General features: G+C 44.9%; 1 protein-coding gene and 1 long non-coding RNA gene across 6 annotated transcripts; one reads left to right on the top strand and one right to left on the bottom strand.

Moving 5' to 3' along the window:
- Positions 1-2,717: 2,717 nt before the first annotated feature.
- LOC119012022 lies at positions 2,718-4,936 on the bottom strand. Its single transcript, XR_005072332.1, has 2 exons — positions 4,663-4,936; positions 2,718-3,841 (listed from the first exon to the last, which is right to left on the bottom strand). It is a non-coding gene; the product is annotated as an uncharacterized LOC119012022 (long non-coding RNA).
- A 465-nt stretch (positions 4,937-5,401) lies between these two features.
- LOC119012922 (sine oculis-binding protein homolog) lies at positions 5,402-24,373 on the top strand. Of its 5 annotated transcripts, none has more exons than XM_037087148.1 (10): positions 5,402-5,492; positions 5,576-5,685; positions 7,606-7,965; positions 9,487-9,832; positions 12,791-12,920; positions 13,180-13,377; positions 14,566-14,717; positions 15,963-16,058; positions 16,477-18,402; positions 20,661-24,373. In XM_037087148.1, exons 4-9 carry the CDS (start codon positions 9,740-9,742, stop codon positions 18,391-18,393), a joined length of 2,586 nt encoding a protein of 861 aa, XP_036943043.1. In that variant the 5' UTR covers positions 5,402-5,492; positions 5,576-5,685; positions 7,606-7,965; positions 9,487-9,739; the 3' UTR covers positions 18,394-18,402; positions 20,661-24,373. The 5 variants fall into 5 exon arrangements, with proteins under 5 accessions (XP_036943043.1, XP_036943046.1, XP_036943041.1 ...); XM_037087149.1 differs by having other exon boundaries at positions 5,433-5,507; XM_037087151.1 differs by having other exon boundaries at positions 5,409-5,685; positions 16,498-18,402.
- The last annotated feature ends 322 nt before the right edge of the window (positions 24,374-24,695 follow it).

Below are 24,695 nucleotides of genomic sequence, written 5' to 3'. Positions count from 1 at the left end.
AAGGCAGGTGACTGGAAGAATTGTCAAGCCATAAACCACTATAATTTGGCCACAAGTGTTTCTAGCTTATTGGCTTCTTTGTTGAAAATCTTCTACATATGCTGATGACAATAGTTATCTACTGACTTAATACTTCTGAGCAAATCTATTTAAAGGTAATGTTTGCTGTTCTGTGGAGTGGTGGGCCTTATCTCCAAATATACAAGGGATGAGCAGACTGTAATGATAATGCAGTTTGTGCAATACAATGCAATTCATTACAACAATACGACACAACCCTGCACAAACACTACCTTTACATTCAGTGTTTTACAGGATAAGTGAAGTGGATTATCGACAGGCTGATCACGGTGTATTCCCCGCCTCCTGGAGAATGAAATAGGAGACTCTCAGAGCAAACATTGTGTTTAAATGGACAGCCTGTGTAGGAGCGATGCTCATCCGTTCTGTATGCAGAGGGTTCAACAAAGAAACCTTTCCTTCTGCTGTGATGATTGTACACATGCAGCCACCTACACTCTTAAGCCCCTGTGTCACATTGTTTGTTTGGCACAGTGAATTACTGCATTACCATTTCATACCAAGGAGTGAGTGGAGTTGGCCCTCTCTATTTATGGAATGATGCGTGGTCCAGCATACTTCCGACTATATTTCGGTAGTTTTTCATTTTACCGGATTTTAGTCAAGTTTCTTTTTCATTAATGTTCAATATGTAAGAACTGACCACCTGTTGAATTCATATTCCAAAGGAATGGGGTGCAGCATATTGCAAGTGTGACTGCTAACTGCTGCAAACCGTAGCTCAGTTAGCTGTGTAGCTAGCAGAAGCGGGGGAGTGTTGATGTTTACACCACTAGTGCTGGGGGCTTCAGACTGGAACTGGTTGGGGCTAGCGAGAACACATCTTTGGAATGCAGTACATACGTAAATGTAATAATTTCAGACATTTTATTCACATTCTCTTGATAAAATTATAACAATTTTGAATGCATTGCGAATACAATTATTAATTAGTGCCCTTTTAATTGAATTAAATGTGCACTATGTATTGGGATAGAGCTTTTAATAAGAAGGGAAAGATCTTCATGGGCAAATTTATTTATGCCTAAACAAAATGATGACACAGCTTCATACTGTTTTACTCTGTTTGCATGTGGCGGACCCTGCCACCTTTCTAACATCAAACAGTGTTCTGGGGACATTATTTTCCTCTGAGAACAGCTTGTTTATTCGGTTAAGGAAAAAATAACTATTGAGTTTATATCATTACTTCATTAATATTGTAAATATTGAAAGTTTGCAAATATGTAGAGCCTCTCTCAGGACTAGCCATTAGGGTCATTAGGTTAGCAGTGATACAAGAAACACTGCTTTTAAATTGTGTGCTCTATATACCTGGAGTCAGTGGTTTCATAACCTGAGGTTGTTCACTACAATGGGGAAATTAAACAAGATTTTTTTTTTTTATCTCTTAGGCGTGAAGTTCTCACTCTGTAAATCATGTTTTCAGGAAAAAAAACACCCTTCATCATTTCTGAAAACCCACATCTATACAGCACTCTTTAGACCAGACTGGTGGCGGACAGTGAATGGATTGATCTGGAAAAAGGGATGTTTAAAGGGGGGGGGGGTATGGCGATGTGCAGGGGAGAGGTTAATAGTGCAGAGAGGATCGAGAGACAATAGGCTGGGCTAATGAGTCGTGAGGCTGGATTTACTGTTGCTGAGGCATTTCCGAGCTGCACGCTACTCATGGTCCCATCGCAGCACAGTGATCCCCACGAACACACACACGACTTCTTGTTCGATCAGTGGTTAAAAACACACCGTACATTTACACTAAACACAAAAAGAAGGGAGACATGAGCACCATGAAATAATTCCTGTATATTATTCTGTTTGTAAAACTTTAACTTATTGTACCTTAATGGCTTTCTCAGTAGTGTATGTTCTATTCTAATGACAACTCCTCTCCTGAAGACATAATTCAATCTGTAATCCAACCCAAGTTTAATTGATATTAGGGTGTGTGTCTGCAGATACTTTCCCATGCTCTGCAGCAGTTGGAGAATTAGGCACTGCACAGACAGGACTAGACAGTGTCGAGTAACAGCCAAAACCTGTTTGAAAACCTAATCAGACATGACACTGCGTTCCCTTAGGGGCCCTCTCTAAACTTATCTTTATTCCTCCGGTAATTGGAAGATATAAATAATGGAATTCAAGCTCCTGACTGACAGGTTTCTGCGTCCTAGCAGCCTCTAACAAGGCGTGTTTTTTTTTTTCTCTCCACGTGTAGCGTCAAAATGAAGGGATCACGAGGAGCTAAATGTTTGGCGCAGGCTTGTTTTGGACTCTGTACATCACTAGGATGCCACAGAGGCAGGTGCTGCTTCTTATCCAGTCAGTGCGGCTCTGGCACCGGTCCAGAGGAGATCAGTGGGGGCATCATCAGGGAATGCTGAGTCCATCTCTGGCCTGAATCGCAGCGATTGCCTGTCTAGACTGCCTGGCAGCTCAGTAATGATGAACACAGCATCACCGCCACACCCTTTACATCAGCTATCGGGATGTTTTTTATGGACTGAGATCCATGCAAATTCAGAAGGTGGAAGAACAATATTATGACTAGAAAGACTAGAAAGGGTTTCGGTGGAAAGATCAGCATTTACAGCAAGTGTCGGACAATACAGGAATCAAAGAAGCAATTACAGTTGTCATTTTTCATTATTTATTGTAGATTTCTTCCATTATCTTATACCCAAACTAATAAACAGTACATTTCCATTTATACAAAATATAAACTATAGGGGGGGGAATATAAATCTAACATCAACCCTTCCCATATGGTTACACATACAGTCATCTCCTGGGTCTAACCCATAGAAGGTGGGTGGGGGGGGGGAAAGGTGTCAATCAAACCCTCATTGTAAAAGACCACAACTCTTTAAAAATCACAAGGCAAAACTGACACAAGTCCTGCGGCAACTTATTTGCTACATACATCTCTTTGACATTGCTAATAAAAAAAGACCGGAGAGCCAAATTTTGAAGGAAAAAAAGAAAAAAAAAAACAACTAAGAATGTCATCTGGCTTCTTTGTTTGTGTTTTAAATCCCCTATTGTATGTGCCAAACTTCACTTAACAGACAAAAAACATTCAGATATTGATTGCCAGGTGGATGTGAAGCCACAGAAAGAACCTCTGTACATACTCAAGTGGTCCGCATTTCAATCAAGACATGTGACATGACAACCGCAGCCCTGAGCATCTCCAAAATGTGATGGCGTGACTATGGAAACGCAAGCCAAAAGGGAAGCTGGGTGAACAGCCCGTTCCTTTTGATTCCATGCGTGGAGGGGCTGATGGGGGTCTCCAGCTTGAAGATTTAAACCCCCCTTTTATTGAAAGAAATGTCTTGAATTACATATCTTTTTTTTTTTTTAATCATTACTTAAGGAGGACAAAAAAAGAAGGTTGCAGAGGCCATCCATGTTAGTCTCGTGGTCTCTGTGCAGTGAAGGTGGAGAGGAGCGAGGCTGGACTGGGTGGGGTAATTGAAGGAGGATGAGGAGGAGAAGGAGAAGGAGAAGGAGGAGGCAGAGAAGAAGGGGGGCCACGTGGAGGTCCGGGGCTTCAACAGTAGCGCTGCAGGAGAGAGGCTGCCATGATGACAGGGACCAGGAAAGACAAGGTGCCTGGGTGCAGCGAGACGCCTGCCCCGGTGGAGGTGGTTGAGTTGGCCGAACTGCTGAAGGTGCCTGTGGCCATGGTGGTGGTGTTGGCGTTGGAGGTTGCGTTCTCTGATGCGGCTGCTGCGGTTACATTCGAGGAGGCCAACTGATGGAGGGAGGAAGAGGAGAAGGGATGGAGGGATGAGGACTCTGTAACAAAGCTCCTGATATATTTTTTTTTAATACACTTATTACAAAAGTCCAGATTTAATTAAATACAAACCAATTAAAGTTTCACAGCAAGAAATCTACATGACATGATACATTAAAGTACGTTTGACCAAGCTTTGGATTATTGATTATTACACACCTATTTTTAACCACTCAGGCAATGATACAAACTTTATAACACAGGAAAGCGAAAAAAGAAAAAGAAAAAAACCTTAAGAGCGACCTAATTTTCATCTCTCCTGTGTCAGGTTTCGTTTGGCACAGCGCACCGACAAGAAACTTTAGATTCTCTCCCCACCTTTGCACAGGTAGACAATACACTCCGCCTGAATCATTAATTCTGCTACAGTGTGAGCTCATCATGACGTAAAAAAATAATAATAATTTTTAAAAAAATAGATAAATAAATGAATAAATAAACGTGAAAAACATATTGTGACTGGGAGGGCAGGGGGTTTAAATACAGACACTCACCAAATTCGGAGGAAAAAAAGAAAATCGACTGACTAGAATTCAGGATCACGTTAATTTCCCGGGAGAGCTTCAAGTCCAGCCTGATGTAATCCAGACCAGTCGATTATAAGCGTCTACAAACATCAGTAAAGTCAAATAAACCACATCAGCGCACAACTGACTCCCCAGTCCGCGGCGCGTAAAGATCCGACAAAGAAATCCAACTCCATCAGTTTCACAGCTAAAACAACAACAACAACAACAACAACAACAACAACAAAACAGAATAAAACGCCTCCTTACCGCTGTTAAACATATGAGGAACACAAGCACTCCGAGCGAAACGATCGTCATTTTGGACATGTTGTTTTAGTTTTTGCAGTAATTATTATTATTTATTATTTTTGGCCAGGTGGAGGAGGATGCCCACAGACGCAGCTTCTCTCTAATGTGGCTGCTGGCATCAGACGGAGCTTTTTATACCAGCAGCTGCAGCTCTGTGACGTAGCCTGTAGAGGTCCTGACGAGAGTGCCGGGCATGGAGGAAATACGAGGGGTAATATAGAAATGCGATATAACCCCGCGGAAAGGTGGTTTTGACCGCAGGAATTTCAATGCTCGATGGCACACTTTCGGGTTATAAATGTATTGATGATTTGACAGGCCGGCCGAGCGCGCATGCTCCACTCCGGTCCCACATCTCCCCACTTTTTCGCTCCTATAAAATTACGTCCCGGGATTGTTTAAAATGCCTTGCTCAACGGCATGAGGATGACACACTTGTCACCATGAATAACACCCACAGTGTTTCGCACCGCTATTTGGCCAACAATGATCTGCTTGGTTCAGGCTGTGACATGATGACTGAGCTTTAAATGCCTTTCTCACATGGTGAAACTCACAATCTGATGACAAGAAGGTCACATAAAGCCAATGAAAGATATCAAAAAAAAAAAAAAAAAAAAAAAGGCGGGGGGGGGGGGGGGGGGGGCACAATGGAAAGTTTAGACAACCTGTTGAACTGTCTCTCGCGTCAGTTCAGCTATAAGTGTGGCAACAGCGACACCTCGTGTCCGGGAGGGTGGGCGCACGCACCGGATACGTGCTCCATAACTGTCCATCACATTTTCCTGGTGATTTGCAGAAAAGTAACTCAACTTTTTTTTCAGCCTTTAAAGACTTCAGGGATGTGTAAACATGGAACATCTCGTTACAGCAGCTGCCCGGGCAGAAACAGTCAGCTCGGTCAACAGGAAGTAGCTCTAGCATCACAAGCTAGCTCGACCCATAAAATGAAGTGCGAGAGGCTTGTGTACTTTTGTAAAGGTACGTTTTGGTTTGTTTTCATTTATGTCTGAATATGAGCAAACATGTGTGCGTTTCGGATAAAGTAACTGGAGTTTTTACAGATAAGAATGGGATCTAACTGGTGTAGTAATTTTAGTCCTAAAACCCGGAAATCAGTTAGCATCGCTGCACATCCGGTTCCCTGTTTCAAAGTCAATGGGTTTTTTGAATGGGTTTTTAGTTAGAAGCCTGAAATACAGTCTTTGATCACGACAGGCTTCATACATTTGCTTGTTTTCTTCTAAGACATAAAAATCATCATTAAATATCCCACACTTTACTTAATAAAGCGCTAGTGGTGTCTAAATGAGACCACAGAGGTTGTCAGGGGCATTAACACTCCATCACACCGAGCATGCAGACTCATACTCATACATATGTCTGACTTTAGTTGCAAATTATTCTAACAATAACTTAACAACTTGTTGATTGATCAGTTTACACAAATAAAGATTTAATTTACACTTCTAAAATCACAAAAGTAATCATCATCTTATTTAACTAAACGTGCGAGTATCAAAAACTGTGTTCCGAAAACCAAAATCAGTCATATTGCAGATTAACACTAACACATTATGTAAGCTGAGTCAGATAGCTACATGACATTTGAAATCTGGCAGTAAATGTTTTGCACCTAAAATAACCTGTGTGGTGTCAACATATAATTCAGGTGTGCTGGAGGTCCAGTTAGTAGACCTAAACATTCAAGAACAACCTATATTGTTATGTTGTTAACCTATGTATATGATGTTAAAAGAAAGATGAGATAAGAAAGAAATATGCATAAATAAACAGATAAGTCCAAAGGGAGGGAGGGGGCTGCTGGTGGTGGTGAGGGTTAAATACCACAAAGTGACCTTTTGCGTGCCTATATGATACATAAAAGACAACAAAGTGACCTCTACTAAAAGTGACCCATTGTGCGAGAAAATATGATTAAGTGGTCACCAGGGTGCCCTTTTCATTATTTTTTCAACCCCTGCCCCTCAGAGTCTGCCACTGTTAGAGGGCCTACGGGCTATTCAATCTGATAATAATAATAATGGTAGTAATACAATACATAATGGTAATAATGCAAATTCAGAAATTTTTTTTTCCTTAACTGAAACTGCTCTCAGAGGAAAATAAGGCCCCAGAACACTGTTTGAAGCTAGAAAGGTGGCAGGGTCCGCCACCACTGATCAAAGTTGAACAGTATGAAACGTTGTTGTCCTTTAAGGTCATTTTGTCTATTGAGTTTATTCAGTCATGAGCACGTAGAGAGTTTGTTTATTTAGTTTGTTATGACATTTAAAAAAAAAAAAAAATCAGTCAATGAAGATCTTTGTCTCTTGATAAAAATGTTCATTCCCCCAAAACTACATACTGCACCTTTAACTTGCAACATTGTGGTTATATTCTGATTTAAGTCTATGTCGTTTGTTTTGGTGTTTTATGGGTTTCAAGTGTCACAGATATTGTTGTAAAATGTAAATGCATTTGCAGTTAAAATTGTTTTTTTTACGCTCTGGCTCAATTCATTTAATCACTGGACCAGAAACACAGCTGCCCTCATCATGACTGTATCTGCATGTTATTCGATACAGGGAAAACACCGGCTATATTCATTGGCACAACTATTCAGAACCGATGGGTGGACATTGCCCCCTAATGGAGAAAACACATAACTGTAAACCACAGGAGATCATAGTGTTTGCTCGGACTACAACCATATTCAGTCATCCTTTAAATTGACAGGGTATGTTCGCTCTGTGGACAATAATGCAAATAATGATAGACAAAGTGGCCAATTTTATCATTCGGTCCAGATGTTGGGGGATTGTAACTTTAGACCTATAAATAGTCAATCATTTGTGTAAGTGGATTTCTGAGTCTTATCCCCACTCTCACCCCCCCCAGAGGAACCCAGAGCAGGGACAGTGCTCCCTGCAGAGGCACCAGATGTGCGCTGTTATGGAGAGCCGGAGAGAGGGGCCTTTTGTGAGGCATCAGATAAGCCCTGTTCCCAAAGCCGGGCTGGATCGGGTATCATCAGCGGGTGTACGAGGGGCCGAAACCCAAGCCCTGCGCACTGGATCGGGTTTCTGTTTACACGAGCGTGGTCCCTGGATTCCTCCAACCAGAGCAAAACGAGGACGGCTGGAGACGGGGAGGAGAGAGGTTCTGAAACAGGCCTCTTGTTCACGCCTGTCTGTCTACCTGACTGTCGCTCTTGCATGCGGTTCAGTGAAAGTTCTACGAAAGCGACATTTAAAGGAGGTAAGAGTTTTAGTTTAATACGCACAAAAATGAAGTGCTAAATAAGCCCAGCCCCCACCCCCCCCCCGTCCTCCTGCTTGTGTGCAAACAACTATAACTCTCCCCTGGTGTTCCAAGTTCACTGTCCAGGTTGCTAGCTGCGTTGCTAAACGAGCTATGTAACGTCAGCTACAGTTAGCAGCAGTTAGCAGCCTTTGTTTGTATGGAGTTTAGGAATCTGATGGGTGGTTTAAGGATGCAGTAGAAACAATTAAGTCCAGTTTCCCTCCATATTTATTTAACTTTATCACATAAATTCCCCACAGTGGGATTGTCAACCTGATGCTACTTAAACTTAGGAGTTTAAAATAAGATAAAAACTGCATAAACTTAGCAATAAAAACTAAAATAGCTGTAAAATAAAGTTGTCCAACTTGTCTGAAATAACACTGAGGTTTGTTTATGGTGCTCAATGCAACCTGATCGTCTCCATCTTTCCATCACCAGCCTGGAAACACGATACTGCAATAAAGCCTCTGGCCTTTACAATCAAGAATAACATGGGACGAATGTTTATGTTCAAACACACATCACCCGCACATGTGAATCCCCACAGGCATGTGGTACTCTTCCCCCGCTAAAGGGAAGCTCAAGGGCCAAACATGGACATTTCAGGTGTTTTATGTGCAGTACACACACACAAACACACAGTCACAGTCACACACACACACACACACACTGACACACAGGCACTGATCAAACAGATGCCATTTGAGAAAGCCCCGTGCATTCTGCCATGGTATCATTTAACTCACCGCGCTCTTTTCATCTCTTTATTTTAGGACAAGAGTATTTGTACAGTGTTTGTACTGTGTCCCCGCAGATAAAACACAGTCTTTGCATTCCTTATGAAATGTATCTGTTGAGATTTGGGAGGGGTGGGCGCCAGGTGTTGGGTTACAGCAACTGAGAGGGCCCTCCCTTCTCTTCCCCTTCCCCTCCCTCACTGGAGAGGGCACCGTCAAGCTGCACAGGGAGAGCACGAACGAGACAGGAAGCGAGAGGACCTCCCTTTTAAAATAGAAGCGGAAATGTGTGCGTCAGAAGGACGTTACAGAGCAGAGAGGTTTAGCGCTACATTTGTCCTCTTTTTCATGTGTAGATTATAGTATTAATGTTGCTAAAGGTTTTTTTTTTTTAAGCAATAGGCCGATTTGTGTGTTTCACTCTCTTTCATAACTGCTGTTACATTCATCTCAGATGAGTGTATCCAGTTAAGTTGTGATCAGGGACATGTTAGTGGATAGTAAAATATGTTAATTATAGAATAAACAGATGATTAAACTTAGTAAATATATAGAACAAACGAAAGTACTTTAAAAATAGGATCTAGATAAGGCAATAATCAGTACAACAACAATTAAACACAAACAACAAACAGTAGTTCCTACATAAGTTGTTGATTATTGGTTTTGCTATTCTAAAAACACGTTACTTTACTCTGAAAGTCTCCACCGGATGCTGTGTTGTCGCCGCCGCCAGGTGTTGACGGTGTCGGAGGGGAGAGAGCGCTGATTGTTCGGCGGCGGAGCCTCCAGCCTGGAGCGCACGCGTGTTCAGTGGACTCGTATGGTGTGAAGCCCCAGATGAGGGACTCAGACGGCCGGGAATGACAGCCGCTGTCACCGGGAGTGACAGCTTTCACTCGGAGTCGCTCCGCGAATAAAAACAGAGACACCTCCGGCTGGACGCGCGGCGACACTGATCCGGATCGGATCCAGCCAGAACCAGGACTATGCCAGAGATGGAGAAAGGGAGACCACCGGAAAATAAACGCAGCAGGAAACCTGCGCACCCCGTAAAGAGGGAGATCAACCAGGAGATGAAGGTGAGAGTTTGTCTGTTTTGTTATTGACCGAGTGAACTTCTTTACGCGCACGAAGTCTCCCTGCCCTGAGTCAACTGCGCACGAATCAACGCTGCCAATAATCACACACTGTTTGTTGTGAATGAATGCTCTGCTTGTGTCTTTCACGCAAACTGTTACACTGTTGTGTTGAAGATTTATAAAGTTTTAGCTTTAGAAAAATAAATTTAAAAAAAGTTTGCACAACAAACCAAAATATAAAAGATTTTTTTATTTTTTTTTATTTTTAAAAGATATAAATATAAACTCAGAATGTGACGCACACTGTCACAGGACGTTTTAATTATAGGCTCCATGTTTGCAGTGAGGAAGACTAGGTTGGCCTTCGCCTTCTCCTGACGCCATGTCAGGCCAGCTGTGGCCGGACGCTAATGTCCAGCGGAGATCCAGATGTGCGTCACTTCTTCCCCACTCTCTCTCTCGGTGCGCACACTTGCTCCACCACAGAGGCTTGCCCTCACTCCTTCCAAAAGAAGAAGAGGGGGTATTTATATCCTGTAAATAGCCCAACCTCAGCCTCACACTCAAACACTAAAGCTCTATCGCAGGATTTTAATTAAAGGATGAAAAAGAATCTGCCCTCTGCTTGATTTTTTTTTAAAAAGGCAATACTGAGTGAAATCACAGTAACAGACATGACTCCCTCCCACCATTATGAGCCCGTTACTGCATGGAAACTAATCCATGGATTGTCTGCTTTGTTTGGGTTTGGACACAGGCTATCTGAGAGCGTTGACTGCGGTGGTAAGGGATATCTGAACCTCCTTCAAGCAGCAGCTCAGAAATCTAAAAAGACAAGCAGTTTTTTACAGGGGAGGAGGAGATTCTGGCCTCTTCGTGAGAGAGAGGAAATGTGGTCTTTCTGTGTAAGTGGTTTGGATTGTGAGCGCTTGATATCCAGGGGAGGTGTAGTGTTACAACTTAACTAATTTTAATCAAAACATGTGAAACGCAATCCCCGCTTGATGTGAGCCCGGCCCGGGCTGGATCTCAGGGTCGGCCCCGGTTTGTTGCCTTTGGCTGCAACTCTCTCTGCGGTTTGGGATATGGCTTGTCACTCTCACAAAGCAGATGTTTGTCTGAACTGCCAAAAGGAAACAAAAACAACATTGTGGGAAGTGGAGGGGCGGGTGAAATAAAAAAAAGAGAGAGAGAAAAGCTGCACATCTTTCATTAACAGGAAAAAAGAAAGACTTAAATGAGACAGGAGTGTAGCCCTCCTGCAGGGTTAAGACGTGATGTGAAACAGTCCTGGAGATGCGCAACTTACATCACTAAATAAACCCAATAAACAAACTGACCTTCAAGGACAACTCAATTTCACTGTTTTGCTTTGTTTACATGTGGCAGACCCTGCCACCTTTCCAGCTTCAAGCAGTGCTCCGCGGACTGTTTTCCGCTGAAAACAGCTTGTTTATTCGGTCATGAGGAAAAAAACCCCCATATATTTATGTTTATATTATTGCCTCATTAATGTCGTTAATATCGATTGATAAAAATCTGAGTTTTAATTTCCCCACTACACAATGTCCCTTTATGGTTAAATTCCTTTATGGCCCATTTTGGGTGAAGGTTGCACCTTTAAAAAAAAAAACTGTAGTCAAATGATGAAAGGGCAAAAGAAAGACACAGAGAGGGGAAAAAAAAAGACAGACAGGAAGGCAGGCAGGCAGGCAGGCAGGCAGGCAGGGGAACAGATTTTCGAGCTCAGCTGAGGTCCAGCCGAGTGTTGTCTCTGTAATACATCTGTTTCAACACCACATTCGGACCTACTCCCTCCACGTCAGCCCCGAGCGCCGCACCAGACACCGGATACTTAACTTTAATCATCGTTAGGCATATTTAGCTGGATATGATACCACTCACCCACACACTCTCCCAGACGCACACACACACACACACACATACACAGCAGAAAAGTGAGCAAGCGAGGGGAGAGATCCATTTCTTGGAGGCCCTAGTGCAGAGCAGAGGTCGGAGTGAGGAAAGCAGGGGAAAGAATGTGCAGTCAGTACTACAGCACTACAACACCACCACAGCAGGCTGGCTATGCTGGAAAAGGGTGAAACCTGAGAGGCGGCGCTGTGTCGGGTGTCAGGCCTAGAAGGTGCTGGAGTGGAGGGGAGGATGGTGAAGATGGGAGGTGAGGGAGGGCAGCGGAGAGGAAGAGAGACAAGGGGAGGGACAGGGGAAAGGAGAGAGAGAGAGAGAGAGTGGTGGACAGTGGAGAGAGACGAAGGGAGAGGAGTGGGGCATTTCCGAGAACCGTGGGACCTCGCCGTGGTGTAGGGTGTCCCGCTCTGATTTCTGCCCGTTCCGGATCGGGTTTCTCCTCCAATCCGGTTCTCCCAAAGCCACAGAGAGAGAGAGAGAGAGGGAGAGAAAGAGAGAGAGAGAGAGAGAGAGAGAGAGAGAGAGAGAGAGAGGTGGGTGGATAAAGAGAGAGACCTTTGTGCTTTCTTTTTTTTTTTCATCTGGTCGTAATAAAAAAAAAAAAAAGAAGGGACCACACATCCCATCTGTGGAGAACAGTTTTCTTTTCTCCCTCTTTTTTCCAATTAAAAGAGATAAACAAAGGATGATTCATAGATTTCACACTGGTGTTAGGTTTTAAACCTTTCCGTCTCAGATTTAGCAAGGGTAAACAACTTGAACACATCATGGAAAAAAGCGTCATACTGTACTCCACTGTGCCCGTATTCATTTCTCCGGCCGGGGCTGGGGCTGAGAAAGAATCCCTCGCATTGATTCAGAGTAGGGAGGTCTGATTATGTTTAACATAGGATAAAAAGTTCCACTAACAACCCCGGACATGTACGCTCACAATTTCCCATTTGCAGGCAGGCCGTGGCTCAGTTATCCTATCCTTTTACATGGAAGGTTAATTAGCGATTTGTTTTCTGCCTTTTCCCCGTGCAGACATTCGCAGAAAGCACCATGAACGAGCTGCTGGGATGGTACGGCTACGACAAGGTGGATCTCAGAGAGTCAGAGGCCAACGAGATCCGAAACTACAGAGAGAGGCGTCAGCACGTGTCGGTGCTAAAAGGTGAGGGGAAGTGCCGGAGCGCTCTTGAGTTTACACCAACAGGTTCTGCAGGTCGGGGTGCAGACACTGAGTCACTGATCGAATGTACTAGACATACTCTTCTCACGTTTCATTCATTCAGATACATCTATTGTTTTCTGAGTACGGTTGGCATCGATGCAAGAGCTATAACAGTGTCAGTGCTGACACATTTGTGCGATTGTGTTATGTGAAAACTCCGGATCATTTGCATCACAGTTCGTTTTTTTGCGTCTTTCAGAAAACTCATTGCCAAAACCCAAGAGCCTGGACGCCAAAGTCAGTCACTCGGTCCTCGCCATGAAGAGCGGAGAGAGAGAGTCCTCGGGTGTCCCCTCCTCCTCCTCACCCTCCTCGTCCTCAACGAGTTTATCCCTGACCACCCCGAAAGAGCACAAGGGTGCCCCGGTCATCGTCCCCCTTATAAAACCATCAGCAGGTAGTGTGCCACGGGACAACACATGAAGATATTTTAGCTTATAGCAGCTCTGCTCCCAGTTTCACACATGTACATGTAACGCATGACTTGTGTTGTGTTTATATGGGAAAAGTCAGAGTGCAGGTTCAGCTATGTGGATGGAGCAATTATTGGTTTCAGAAGTCTCCTCATGGCCCCTAAACATTCAGAAAAGACACGTAAACAGTCATTTGTGTTTGGTTTGTTGTCCGTCCAGTGATTCATGTTGCTAAAGCAACAGTTAATTCAATAAGACAAGCCGCTTGATCTCCACGAGTTTATGTTGCAGGTGGAACCAAAAAATAGTTGCTTTAGTTTGACCTGAAGTTTGAACTGAGGTGGTCGTATCATGTTCTCCAGGATGATGCTCATTGTGTAACTAATGACCAACAGCTATATTTAGTATGTCAAGGAAAAGCCACACCGATTTCTTTTCTGTTGGACGTCGAAACACTAAACTTGCTGTGAAAACTGCAAAAACATGTGGCTACACATGTTAAAATCAACACTTTTGAGTTCACATATTTCTCTTTCCTCTAGGGTTGACAAAGATGATAACATATTATGCAAATGATCAGCTGATATTTCAAGTGCTGTTAAGGGAGCTCTAAAAATCCACTGCGGACTTCAACGGGTTAATCACACATCCATGGTTCCAGTGGTTGCACCTAAAATTGGTGGGAATGTTGGCTGGTTTGCTAGATAGCACCAAGGCTCCAGAAATCTTGAAACCAGAGCTAATTTTGTGGAAAAGTGCACAAAGTGGTGGTGCTGGTAACCCTTACCCTAGAACCAGCGGGCTCTGTAGACTCTGTGAAAGAAAATTGCCCTTTGACTTCTTTAATTAATTCACATTAAGGTACATACTAAGATACTGACATAGATAATTGGCTAAATGTTCAGTTCTGATTCGAAAGAGCACAACTTGATCATGTCACCTGAGTTCCAGTGAGATTGAGTAACTTTTGGTCCCTTGAACTTGGCTTCAGCTCTTCACAGATAGTGAGAGGTAAAGACTTCTGATATCACTGTTGAAATCCTCCAAAAAATCAACACCAACACTCTTCAAAAGATTCTCTAAACCCCACAGCCACACAAACATCATTTGGAACTGAGTTGTTTTAGCAAAGCTGCACTCTTTAACTTTCTTTTACTGCCTTTCTCCCACAGTGGAAGATGTACAGAATGTGCAGATAGTGTGTGTTTGGTGCCAGAAGGAAGGGGTGAAACGCTACTCCCTGTGTATGGGTTCGGAGCTTAAGAGCTTCTGCAGTGAGAAGTGCTTTGCCGCCTGCAGACGGGCCTACTTCAAACGCAATAAGGTGAGTGGTAAAGGAAATATGTATGCAAGACATATCAGCAGTGAGCAGTCCTAAACATTTAGTTATGGCTTCTCCCTACTTTGGTGAGCGTTCAGTAGATTGCACACACACACACACACACACACACACACACACACACAGGTTCTGTTTATGGACAGTTTGTGCCATCTGTGTCACTCTCCGTACACAGGAGAAGCAAGCATCAGGTGGTTTCTGTCAGGTAAACGGACCTTCCGAAATGGATACTTATGAGGTCATAACTGACAGATTAATTTACAGGAATTTAGAGAGGGGCGATCTCCGAGAACACGCTTTCTGGTTATTATTGAGAAGCCAGTATAGGAATGGTGGGTGGGAGGTCAAAGTTTGTAGAGGACACTTAGTATCAGTTTCTCGTTAATGGAGGAGGGGCCGGCCATTAAGTGGCTTTGGTCTGGAGGACAGGAAAGCTGCAACTCTGGTGAACCGCTCCGATGCACATTGCCATGATTTTTCACCTTCCATTACGACACCGATATACCCTCTTTAGAGGTGCGGTGTGACAGGCAGCTGTATCCCCTTTCACCCTCACTGTTGTTTATACTGTGGTAGGTATATTCACAAGACAACGGAGACAAAAAGAAGGGGCTGAACAGACTGTGTGCAACAAGCCCTCTAGTTTTTCGTAGGCGGGGAAGAAAGCATTGCCGTTGACTTGTCGCTGCTTGTCTGAGAGGAAAGCCAGGAGGCCTGGGGTGAGGTGTCCACTTTCAGTGCATACCTTACCTTCAGCTGCCTCATGTTTCGTAACTCAACACGACTCGATGGGTCACAGAGAGGGGGGAGCACTCACATCCACAGAAGATCAGCTTACATGAATCAAGAGGAATTTCCTATATTAATACTGTCAAGGCCATTAATAATATGACAATACATCACCTGCATTATCTCTCCGCCCAGTTGTAGAGTTGTATCTGTTTCACAACACTAGTGATTTCCCTTTGTTGTACTGACCTTTTAGTCTTTGGTGCCATGCATAACGCTCAAACTGTCTTCTAACCTTGATGACAAGGCAATTTATTTGAAGCTATTTTTTGCACTTGTTATATGAGAAGCTCAAATTTGGTTTAATGACCACAGAATGATTCCAGTATGGCATCATGGCGAATCGGAGAATGGATCCATCAAAAGTAGTGTGAACTCAGGTCTGACAAGCTGCCTCACAGGGGTTCATGTCGTGTGTGTCTGTGGGTTTTCCCCTGTCAGGCCAGAGATGAAGACCTCCACGGTGAGAGATCCCCTCAGCACCCTCACACAGAGGACTCGCCCAGACTGGTGTTGAAGATAAACAGCAATGTCAGAGTAAGAGGACACTATCAATGTACCTTTTGTTTTCCAATGCAAAGTGTTATCATGAATATGCTATAAAATTACAAGATTAAAACAGTTTTGTGCTCATGTAGCTTGCGGTCTTCTCACCTTAAGAGGATGGGATGAAGTCAGCCCATCTCACATTGTATAGTTGTACAAAAGTCTTAAAGGAACAGTTCACCCTAAAACAAAAAATCAGTCATTATCTGCTTACCCTCAGGCTACAGGGTAACTCAACCCAACCCATGAAAGTCAGTGAAAGTTTTGAGTCCACAAAACATTTCTGCAGCTTCACAGCAAAACCACTGACATGTAGATAATCTAAGATAATGATTGAATTAAAATTTTTGGGTGTACTTGTCCATAAAAGTTTATAGCTGGAATCCATCACTTCAATAACCCCCCACAGTCTCTCTCCCCTGTGCCACAGGTGTGTGATTGGTGCAAGCATGTCCGTCACACTAAAGAATACCTGGACTTCGGGTCTGGCGAGGAGCGACTCCAGTTCTGCAGCACCAAGTGTCTGAACCAGTACAAGATGGATGTTTTCTACCGAGAAGCCCGCGCTGCTCTCACCAGCTCCAGCCCGAGCAGACCCAGCCAGGAGGGAAGGGCGGACAGCATTGTGACTGGACAGAAGCTTCTCACTCCTGAGTCTTGGAGCAGCAGCGGTGCAGCAGAAGCTCGTCATAGAAACCTTTCGCCCAAAGGCCCTACGCCGAACCACGCATCAGCAGAATCCACCTCCATCTCCCCCTCAGAAGCTTGTAATTCCAGGGTGGCTGTCTCTGGGCTGAGGACACTGGAGAGACCCATCCAGCCTCCTCCACATCCCCCTGCTGTGGAAGTGTCACCTCACCCTACTCCCCTACATCCTCCACCTCCTCCTCGTCCCACTCTGGAACACCAGCAGGTACCTCAAATGCCTATGCCCTTCATCAGACCTCCTCTTCATGCTCAGGGCCTGAAAAGCCCCCTTGCCAACCCCCCCAGACACCCAGGACCCCCCTCCAGCCCTATCCACAGACCTCCTCACTCTCCTCACCTGCAGCCCCCAACCTCCTCTTCCATGAATCCGCCAGGAATGATGCATCCTTTCCCAGGAGCCTACTTCCCTGGCCTGCACTCTCCTCCCCTGAACATGATGCCAAGAGGCCGTGTCCCGATGCCCCACATGATGAACTATGGCATCCCTTCTTTTAGCCCTCTTCTGCCCCAACCTACTGTCCTGGTGCCTTATCCCATCATTGTCCCACTTCCGGTCCCCATACCCATTCCTATCCCCATTCCAGTCCCTTCCAAGTCAACCCTAGAAACTCCAAGTCACAGTGGTGTTATCCAGCCTGTGCCAGAGGGGGCAGACAGGGGTAGATCCAGGGCCACTAGGCTGTCATCTCCAGGGATCACAGAAGGGGACACCAGATTGGGAGCCAACAAACTGACCTTTACTCAAGGTCTCCCCTCACCAACTGACCCCAGCACAAGGGACACAGATTGGGTTAAAAAAGAGAGGTTATTCCCCTCTCCAACATCCACACCCCACAGTGAATCATCCTCCCCCAGAGCACGCTACAACGACTCCCCCTGCTCAGCCCCAGAGTCAGAGGGGCTGACAGACTATAAGCAGCAGCAGTCGGAGCGACAAGTCATCCAAAGGGTTCTTCAAAGGACCCAAGTGAAGCTGGGGCCCAGTGCCAATGGAGTGGTGGATCTATCAGGGTTGGGGGAGTCAGGAACAGGGCAGGGTACCAGATCAGGGCTCCACGACATCATCAGACCCACCCCTTCTCTACCACAGTGCCCTTCACCTGACACTGTCTACCAACACCAGGACTCCCACACTCCACCTTCAAACACCCCGCCTAGCCCCACTGGAAGCAGCCATCCATACGATGCTACACCCTCTGCCCTGACATCTCGGGGCCCCAGTCCAAATGGGATGTCCCCCTCACCTGCCAGTCCAGACTCCTCCTTACCCCAGAGAATACCAGCACCACCCTCTGACCCTGCACTCAGTGAGCTGGAAGCTATCAAAGAGAACAAGTGCTCTGTTGTTGGTCCAGTGCGGGTTGAGGGCCCAGTCAGTCAGTCAGAGGAGCCCTTAGCAGTAGTTGGGGACGTAGGAGAGGACCCCCATGTTCCTGATGAGGACCATGCCTATGCCCTGCCCACAGCGCCAAAGACAGGTGGGACCACCACCCCGCTGCTCTTGCCCAAACTCAGGGACAAGGGTAGCCTCCGGAGCCCTGCTAATATGCCCAGTGCTGGAGACATGGAGCCAGCTTTGAAGAGGCGGTGCCTACGAATCCGTGATCAGAATAAGTAGAGGATGGAGGTGAGAGATTCTGTTTCAAGGCGAGGCAAAGTATAGATAGCATTGCTTTCACTGACTTTCTATCTGATGTTACTGCAGAAGGGAGGGAACTACTGTACCTTGTTTCCAAAGAAGAAATGCCACAAGCAGCCAGTGGGTGGGATTTACTGCACCAGAGCATAAACTTGATAATATACCAAACTGACTCCAAATGTATTTGCACAACCTTTCTAAATCCCATTGCATTGTTCTGTGTGGCAAACCCACCCGTGTGGTACTCTGTGTTGGCTAAATGAAAAAGCAGCAATTATTTTTAAATGCCATTTAACTAGGGATTGGAAAATGTGCGCACACACACATTCACACATACACAGGGCGAGCTTAATCACAGGTCTCACAGTATGCGCGTGGTCACTAAACAGCGTGGCGCCAAAGAGAGAGAATCCCAGTAACCTGGCACTCCTCGGGGCTCTTAGGTTACAACAGGGAAAGGAGGTGGAGGGCACAGGCAGTGAGAGTCACTTTGAAAGGCGATCACTTCACCACAACCTGACGGTCACAATGCTTTGTTTGCATGGCAGCCCGTTTTGTAGGCTCAGTTTTGCCAAGATATGCGAGTGTGTGTGTCTGTTTTTAGTGGAAGGGGAAAGATTTCTACATTTTAAACAATTAGCTGATGCTTTTATCCAGAGCAATTTGCGATGTATGAAAAGGTTTTATGTTCATTATCCCGACAAGGACAGATGGCTGCAGCTAAGACAGAACCGTGACCTTGAGGTTAAGGGATGGTCTGTCCACCTGACACCGCCATAGAGAGACAGATCAAGTGAGGCTGAATAAGTGACCTGAAAGTCTTGCTCTTGCATTACGAACGAGGAGTCCGCACAGACGTCTCTCTGAGGTCGCTCCAGAGACAGAGGTGATTGTCAGGCAGACTACAAGGCGCTGTGAATATGAGAGCCAGGCCTCAACTGTGATAGAGCTCTGGGGCTTCACTAGAACACACAGGGGCAGAACCAGAGCACTCCGATTACGCATGTCATAATGACACCCTGTTCTGGCTTCAGCTCGTCTCTCCCATGTATGAGTTTAGCACTCTTCATCTCGCCTTTCAGTCCTTTTCCTTCTCTTCACTCACCACCGCTGTCCACTGCCAACCAGATGTTGTTGTTAGAGTGCTGCAGAAAATCCCTCCTTACTTTCGACCAATCAAAGGGCCTATTGATTTCACTTGCCTGATTGGGAGTCCAAATGGCTGCAACACCACCCGTCGTCCTCACCCACTTGTATCTCGCCGCAATGAGATCATGTTACCATTTTACTGTATGCCATGAGATTAATCCACTGATATTACGGAGATGGTTTGGATTTCAACTGGCCTGCTTTTCTCTCCACTTTTCCTCTGCAAAGGTCAGCTCAGTAATAATGTTTAAAAATGATGGCTGCTGATAGAGAAAGAGAACATCACAGCAGTCAGTCTTAGTTAGACTCCCTCTGACTAAATGAGTTTCCACTTTACTCTTTGGTTTTTGTTGTGGTTCCATGCGTCCCCTTAGTAACCAATACATATGAAATCACAGCATGCTGCTTGTGTCGTGCAGACGGATTTATGGCCCTGCGTTGTGTGTAATGGGAGCTGGCTGCCGTATGCGAATGACTTTAGCTCGCCACCTCTGTGCTCCGAGGCCAAACATTGCTGTCCTGTTCTATTGTCTCGTCTGCTAAAAAGTCTTTTAAAAAATCTGACAGAATCAGCAGCCAACTGGAGGATTTCACCTCAGGAAATGGCCCGTTTTTTTTTTTTTGTTTTTTTTTTTGAGTCTCAGTTTTCCCTGCCTTTATTTGGGATATTTTATAGCCCCATGTAATCCGATCCCACCACATGGGTATTCGCTGAGCGTTTGAAACTAAAACGCATTGGGACAGAGGGAGTACAGAACCCTGGTTTTGGCCCTTGCATACGAGTGTGTGCGTCTGTTTACGTTTAATATGTGTGCTTCAATGAAAGTCTGTGTTAGTGTGTGAGAGAGAGAGAGGCCAGATGTTCTTGGTTTGATTGTGCCCTCTGCGACAGTTATCTGAGTGTTGACATGACTAAAAGCCTCATTCTCAGTGTTTATGTAGAAAGGGCGGATTAAGGAATGAGTGTCCAAATCAGGCGGGGTTGATATAAGATATGCTAGAGATGGAAATTACACAGAATCAGCCCAGAATCTATAACATCTCACTACTCTTTCTGTTTCTTTCTGGGGTTTTTTTTCTCTCCACCTAATGAACAGACTCCCTGTTTAACACTGTATGGCGGTGCCAGAATCAGTGCCACGCCCTCTCGTGGACAACGCCAGTGCTAACACCCTCCAGCCAGTCCCTCAGCCTGTCAGCCCATCAGAGTGTCGCTCTGCCTGTAGACCAGCAGGGTGCCAACCCAGGAAGCAGCCCAGATGGCCACATTCTCACAAGTCATCGTGGGGGGAAGAACACAGCACAGTCACACATTTTGTCTTGGACCAAAGAGTATTACTGGCTGGTGTGTGATGTTGTGTTCAGTGAGCGCCTGAAATGGAGCATCTCTGCTCATGCTTCGCTCTTCTTGTCTGACATTGCCCTAAAGTGTGTCTGTGTCTGTCTGTGTCTATGTGTGTGTGTGTGTGTGTGTGTGTGTGTGTGTGTGGCTGCCCAGATGCGCTCCTCCTCCTCTTCCTCCTCCTCCTTCTCCACCACCTCCTCCTCCTCTTCTTCTCCTTGCTGTACACAGCAGACAGGGCTCTGATCAGCCTTGTGTGGTCTTCTCAGATGGAGCCTGAACATGATCTCTTTCCAGGGGAAACGGTTTGTTTTCTCTGCCCGGCTTGCACAAAGAGCCACATTGTTCCTCTCCCCATATCCCACGCTGACTCCCCACTCCAGGTTTTGGGTTACCTGGCCGACGGGGGCTCAGACTTCAGGAGCTTTTTTTTTTTTTTTTTTTGACCGACAGCCAGGAATATAGTATACCCTCTTCCCCTCCACCTCGTGCCCAATCTAAATACGGTACACAGTAACATACTGGTTCTGAGATTTGGTTCCTCACAACTGATTGCCTGTGAGTCCCTGCTCACTCCTTTCAAGGGAGGAGAGATTAAGACTTCATCCTGTGTGGAGAGAGCCTGGCTGGGCTGTTAAGACAAAAGACTGAGCAGTAAAGCAGGAAAGGATGCTCCCTCTGCCTCCTCTGAAACAATATAGACCATGAGAGGGGAAACAGAGAAGTCTGTCTGTGGACACTTATGTCGTCCTGACGACGCTGGTCCGTGAATGTGTGATTTACAGACCCTCACCTTTCATCTGATCTGCCAAAGCTTTGATAGCAAAAACAATGCCAGCTTTCACGGCGCATGATAGTTTAAAGGGACAGTTCACCCCAAAACAAAAACAAACATATCTTTCCTCTCATCTGTAGTGATATTCATCCACCTAGTTTGCTTCGGTGTGAGCTGCAGAGTTTTCTACAGACATCAGCTGGAGAGATGTCTGCCTTCTCTTGACTGTAGTGGAACTGAATGGTGCCAGAAGCGGCAAAAAATTCCAGTTAATGTACTTACTCAAAATAATCCACACACCTTATTGTGAGCAGTTTCAGGTGCTATTACTACTGCAAATGTTTTCTCCCTGTATCCTGTATCACCACGTGCCATGCAGTCACTCATGGACGAGTGGCTAGCTAACCTGGCTAGGAAGCGTGAGAGATCGAGCTGTGTGGTTTGTCTGAAGTAATCAGGTCATGATTTCTGGAAAGAGACATTGCTGCTGATGTGTCATGGCATGCGTCCCCCTGTGCTGAGCTATAGCATAAGCAGGATTAGTTCACTAGCTTCTGTCAAGGGCGTTACAGTACAGCCCGGACACAAGAGTTGGAGACGGTGCTCACAATGGCACACAAAGCCAAAATTGCTCAACTTCCTGGCTATAGAAGTACCCGGATCTTCCGTGTTGTGGGGCCTGAAGTGCATCCTTGCCATTCAACTTCTGGTTTAGCATCCGGCTAACTTACGTAGCGGTCAAATTATTTAATCTTGTAGCTCTTCTAGACTTCCCAAAGTTTATTGGACTGAATGGCTCAAATTATGACTCATTTCACAAGGGTTTAGATGCTCAGAAATAATTATCCACCATTTTTACAGCCGCTTTGTTCACGATGCAAGTGTAACTTTGGCTCGGGTGCATCACGTCATGTGATTGTACTGTTTGGCCTCTACAAACGTTGCCTTCAAAGCCTGGCTGTCCTCCTGGGGGCTTGGCCTGTATTCCATGAGTAATTGCACACTTTCTTTCTGCATGGTGATGCATAAGGAAAATAGTTCCTACATGAAACAACTCACAGCAAGGTCTGTGGATTATCTTGAGGAACTGGGTCATGATTTCTAAAGAGAGAAGTTGCTGTTGAGTTTTTAAAATGTTTTGTTTTGTTTTGTTTTTGCTCTCTGAGCACCACAAGCCGAAATACCATCTACATCCATTAAGATACAAGAGAAGGCCAACATCTCTACAGCTGGTGTCTCCAAAACTCTGCAGCTCACACCGAAGCAAACTAGGTGGATTAGTCTCACTACAGGTAATGGGAACAATGTTTTGTTTTTGGAGTGGGATGTCCCTTTATCCGATCCTGATTCTGATGTTTTTAACGTCACTGTCTCTGATCAGATGATTCTAAAAAAAAAAAGAGAGAGAGAGAGAGAAAGAGAGAGGCATGTAATTTTACCAAATGTGGTATTATACTCAACCGTCACATGCTGTCGTATGCAGCGATCAGTATTACAGTTCCCTCTGTTGGGGATACCTGATGAGATTTGATCACTTAGAGGCTTTGCAACACTTTTGTCCCATTGTAAGATTTCAAGTTTTTCTAGTTCACAGTTATATGTTATATTAACTTATGGATGATGCATATGTAGATTTTCACAAAAAAAGTGCTTTATTTCTTCACGTCCTTTTCTTCGATGATTGTATTTTGAGTGCCGAAGCTCTTAAAAGCCCCTTCTTGTCTTTATGTTTGTATACTGTATGCCCACTAGAGAGCAGTGTTTGCCTTTGTAACTTTGCACCTGCCCCCACCTTTTTTTTTTTTTTTTCCAAGAAAGCACCCAGAGGCCAATAGGCATACTGCGGAAACCCATACGATCACACAGAACACTTCACTCAGTGCCAGCTGACCGATACCCAATGCCAAGTAGATAGCTTTCCCCTCCACATCTCGCTTCCATTATTCTCTCATTACATCCCAATTTTGCCAACTGTTACAGCTGTGTCATACCAAGAAGACCCAGGGTGCCCCTCAAGGCCTCCTCTTAATGAAGAGTCCCACAGTCCCCCGGGATACATAATCATCATGACCGACCCCTAGAATAACTCCAAATGTGACCCACCCCTGCCATCATTCCAAAACTACATGCCTATGAGTTTGTGTGATTGTGCGTTTTGTGTGCGTGCCCACAGCAGCGACACACGTATCCCCCCCCCACTCATTCCAGCCTACATCTTCACCGCGGGTCATGCCGTTATGTTAGTGTCATCCTCGGCTGGCCAGGGGACTTTAGTCAACAGCACATGTGAGTCAGCGATGACATCACGGCATGCATATAGCTGCGGTGTCAACAAGTGCTGCTCTGCTCTGACGCCAGAGGCCAAAAAAAGACGCTGTCAAGACTGCCAACCGTTGGTTTTATTGCACATTTTAATCATTGCCATTTCTGACCTGATACAGGATGTGTGTTGATCCAAATGTTTGGACAAAAAAACAAAAAAAAAAAGACTTTTGTGTCAGACATTTTGTTGCTGTTTTTGCCTGAAATCCATTGGTACTTTCTGACCGCCTCCCCTGTCGAACATTTAGCCCCACTGTCTGAATAGATTATTCACAGATTGTTTGTATTTGAATATAGATTCAGTTACGGAGAGCTTTGGTGGAGACCTCTTTGTAAAGTAAAATAAATAAAAGTTATTCTAAGAGCAAGGAGACGCCTTGTGTTATTGCTTTTGTGTTGTGAAAAGCACCCAAAAGTCATACTTATCGTGTTTAAATGTCACTCTGGTAAAAGTGAAAGTTAACCATAGGAAAAGGGCTTAAGACACATACTCTACTACAGTATGGGTCGACTCATTATCAGCCTGATCATTTATCGGATGTCATATTCAGCATTTTTCTCACTATTGGAGCCAGTGTAATTGAAGTAAATTACTTTAAAAACATGCTACGTTGGTTCCAATGCATCATGAGATCTGTAGGAAACCAATAACTAAAGTTAACTAATAACTAAAGTGGAGTAAAATATACAATA

This window comes from Acanthopagrus latus, chromosome 22 (assembly GCF_904848185.1).
Source record: "Acanthopagrus latus isolate v.2019 chromosome 22, fAcaLat1.1, whole genome shotgun sequence".
Classification (NCBI taxonomy): Eukaryota; Metazoa; Chordata; class Actinopteri; order Spariformes; family Sparidae; genus Acanthopagrus; species Acanthopagrus latus.
The sequence above is the reverse complement of the archived record's forward strand: the minus strand, read 5'-3'. Positions and strand labels throughout refer to the sequence as shown.

What these genes read in the sequence shown, in the direction of transcription:
- LOC119012922 (XM_037087148.1), top strand. Translation starts at nt 9,740, where the DNA reads ATGCCAGAGATGGAGAAAGGGAGACCACCGGAAAATAAACGCAGCAGG. An exon ending in AGATCAACCAGGAGATGAAG is followed by an intron (nt 9,833 to 12,790) that starts GTGAGAGTTTGT and finishes TTCCCCGTGCAG; the next exon opens with ACATTCGCAGAAAGCACCAT. An exon ending in AGATAAACAGCAATGTCAGA is followed by an intron (nt 16,059 to 16,476) that starts GTAAGAGGACAC and finishes AACCCCCCACAG; the next exon opens with TCTCTCTCCCCTGTGCCACA.